This window comes from Quercus lobata, chromosome 12 (assembly GCF_001633185.2).
Source record: "Quercus lobata isolate SW786 chromosome 12, ValleyOak3.0 Primary Assembly, whole genome shotgun sequence".
In the NCBI taxonomy this organism is placed as follows: domain Eukaryota; kingdom Viridiplantae; phylum Streptophyta; class Magnoliopsida; order Fagales; family Fagaceae; genus Quercus; species Quercus lobata.
This window is the reverse complement of record NC_044915.1, coordinates 24255424-24258841: the sequence shown is the minus strand read 5'-3', so window position 1 is coordinate 24258841 and position 3418 is coordinate 24255424. Positions and strand designations below refer to the sequence as shown.

The 3418-nt window shown below is 39.3% G+C and overlaps 1 protein-coding gene across 1 annotated transcript; it reads left to right on the top strand.

Moving 5' to 3' along the window:
• The first annotated feature begins 2036 nt into the window (after window positions 1-2036).
• Window positions 2037-2561, top strand: LOC115970432. The gene has a single exon (XM_031090069.1). It carries the CDS (start codon window positions 2037-2039, stop codon window positions 2559-2561), a length of 525 nt encoding a protein of 174 aa, XP_030945929.1.
• Window positions 2562-3418: the final 857 nt, after the last annotated feature.

The window sequence follows — 3418 nt, the reverse complement described above, 5'->3', positions numbered from 1 at the left end:
TTCTCTTTATTATTTTTGTATGCATATGGATATTTTATTTTTTGTTGATAAATATGTATATGAATATTGAACATACGTTGTTTTTCAATGCCATGTAAAAGGTTATATGATTTTGATATTGTATCAAAATAAATTGTTGAGTTTGATTTTGAATGCTTTTGATAATTTTTGAATGCTTTAATTGGCTTCCTTAAATAAAAGGCTAAAATGTAAAACTAGCCCTCTAACTTTCTTTAGATTTTATTTCAGTCCTCTAATTTTGCTTTCAATCATTTTAGTCCTTTAAGTTTCAGATTTATTCAATTAAGGCTTTTCTGTTAACTTTTGTTAAAAATTTTTGAAAAAAAAAATCTGGAAAATATTTTTCAATCATTAATTGATTTTTTTTAATTTATAAAATTAAAAAATTAACCACAACATATAACAAAAGTTTATGGAAAAGCCTTAATTGAATAAACTTGAAACTTAGAGGACTGAAATGAACAAAAGTAAAGTTAGAGAACTGAAATGAAATCTAAAAAAACTTAGAGAGTTAGTTTTGCATTTTACCCTAAATAAAACTAGCCTCTAAGCACGCGCTCATTTGCGTATTCAGAAGCTCTTCTATTTTTTTGATAAAAGTTAATAATTTGCATCCATTATAAATTGGGATTACTACATTTTTCAATCACAAAAATACCTAGGAGTATGATCATGATGAGTGTTATGCATTTGTACCAAATATTAAAATCATTAACCTTTCTCCATGCATAACACTTGTAGGGATAAGGGCCAAAAATTGTATATTGGGCCTTGGGTTTTGGCCGAGGACGTTGCTTGGTCCAAGGATGAATAAACAATAGTGAGGGTGTTAAGTTCAAAGTCCCATAAGTAACATGCAAGTAAAAATGTTAGGAAAGGTGGTCCAAGGAGGAGTGTCTCCTCGGATAAACAAAGTATAGGTCAAACGTATATTCTATTACTCAAAGTGACATTCTAGGAAGTTTCGCTGAGAAGGACATGTATCGTGAACATACTGGAAGAGTGGAAGTTAGGAAATATCTAAGGAAAAGCTGCTGTCACCATATTAAATGCCCTGCAGCTAACTTTCTAACTGCATTTATGTGGAGAAGACCCCTGAATAGTGTTGCCTTGGCTACCGCAACTCACAGAAAGTCAGAGAAGGTGTCTGATGGGATAAGCACTCAAGTAGTGGCTTAAATGATCAACAAATGTAGGATCAAGATAACGAAAAAGAAGATATATAATGTAAAAAATCCTTCATGGATATGGGATCGAAAAAATGGAGGAGAAAGCACTATAGCAAGCAAAATCGTATTTGTAATTGTTTCCAATTAATATACACTCGAACTTACCTCCTCGAACCAGGCCAAGAGTGAATTTATTTAGGTCAATCCTTCTGGTTTTTGTTTGATTATCTTTCAAACCTATTCTATCCATTGTCCAACTCATTAGGGTCTAGTTCTCCAACCCAGTCTCTACAAATTTATTGTGTTGGGCTCACTGGGCCTATATCCCTTTATATTTTGGGTTTGGGCTTCAAAACGTGTCCCTACAATTAGCGCTGTCTGTGGGAAAACTTTGTGTGATAGTGAGTGCAACGGTCAATTATGGTAGGATCAGGTCCCCAACAACAAGAGTCCATGAGGTCCCAAAGACATGATAACTTCCTTAATTTTGAACGTAGGAGAGATCGTGAGGGGAGCATACATACTACGCATATAAGCAGAAGCCACTCTCAAGTTGGAAGTCACGTCTCTCAAGAGCAACATAACAGAGCCATGCAACTAGAGATTTACTAGTTAAAAAAGAAGCTGCGCCATGCACGGCGAGAACGAACCCCCTCCAACTCTAACGTTTCCTCTGAAGGTGAAGAAAAGGCAAGTTATAGGCAAAGGTCAAGAACTCCACCCAACGAATCTTTTTCCTATCATGAAGAACACCATCACAAACATAGATACAAAAGCCCGCCCCACAGAGGCCTAGGAAATGGCGCTATGAGTAAGACACTGAACTAGATTTCCAAGTTGCCCTTTATGCGCAAGATTGAGAGGGCAATACTTCCTCAGCAGTTCCATCAGCCAATGTCCACCATCTATAATGGTAGAACAGACCCTGTGGAGCATGTGAGCCACTTCAATAAGAGAATTGTTATCCATTCCAAAGACGAAACCTTGATGTGCAAGGTATTCCCGTCTAGTCTAGGACCCGTGGTGATGAGATGGTTCGACGGCCTAAGGGCAAATTCCATAGATTCCTTCAAGAAGCTCACTCAGGCATCTGGCTCTCATTTTATTATGTGTAACAGGGTTCCTCGGCCCTTAGATTCCCTACTATCCTTATCCATGCAAGAAGAAGAGACCTTGAAGACATACTCGGACAGATACTGGGAGATGTTCAATGAAATAAATGGTAACTTTGAAGACGTGGCCATTAGTACTTTCAAGGTTGGCCTTCCAGCCGAGCACGGTTTAAAGAAGTCTTTGACTGGCAAACCAGTCACCAATGTGCGCCAACTCATGGATCAGATTGATAAATATAAGAGGGTTGAGGAAGACTAGCAGCAAGGGAAAGGAAAGGCTAAGGTTATCCCTCAAGAGAGGATGGATTTCAGGTCGGACCAATACAACAATAACCGACTTCGGAGGGACTTCGCCGAGCAGCCGGGATCTGCCAATACTCAGGCCGTTAACGCGGTGTTCTGAGAACTAGTGCAATAAGTTCTGGAAAAGATTAAGAATGAGCCGTTCTTCAAATGGTCAAATAAGATGGCAAGAAACCCCATGAGGCGCAACCAAAGCTTTTATTTCCAATATCACCAAGATCAAGGACATACTACAGAAGACTGTAGAAATTTGTGGGACCATTTGGACCAGCTGGTCTAAAAGGGAAAGTTAAAGCAGCTTTTGCATCATTCTAGTGGCTAAGGGAGCCAAAAAGGTTCGGAACCCCGAAGAGATGCTTCTTTAAGACCTCCTTTAGGCATGATAAATGTCATCTTCGTCGCTCCAGGGAAGACCGGGTCCTGTCCCTCCAGGGTAATGTCTATCGCTCGACTTTCCGCTGAGGACTCAAATTCTGAGCCAAAGAGGGCTAAAGTAAGTATCCAATCGACGTTAAGCTTTTCAGACGAAGTTAAAGTTGGAACTAAACAGTCCCATGATGATGCTTTGGTGATCACGCTAAGGATTGGGGGGTATGACGTGAAAAGGGTGATGGTGGATCAAGGTAGTGGTGCTGAGATTATGTACTCCGAGTTGTACAAAGGGTTGAACTTGAGACCCAAAGACCTAACAATCTACAATTCTCCTATGGTGAGTTTTGATGGGTAGATTGTTATTCCGAATGGTCAGATTAGATTACCTGTACAAGCTAGTTCAGAAGTGGTGAAGGTGGACTTCATCGTGGTGGATGCTTA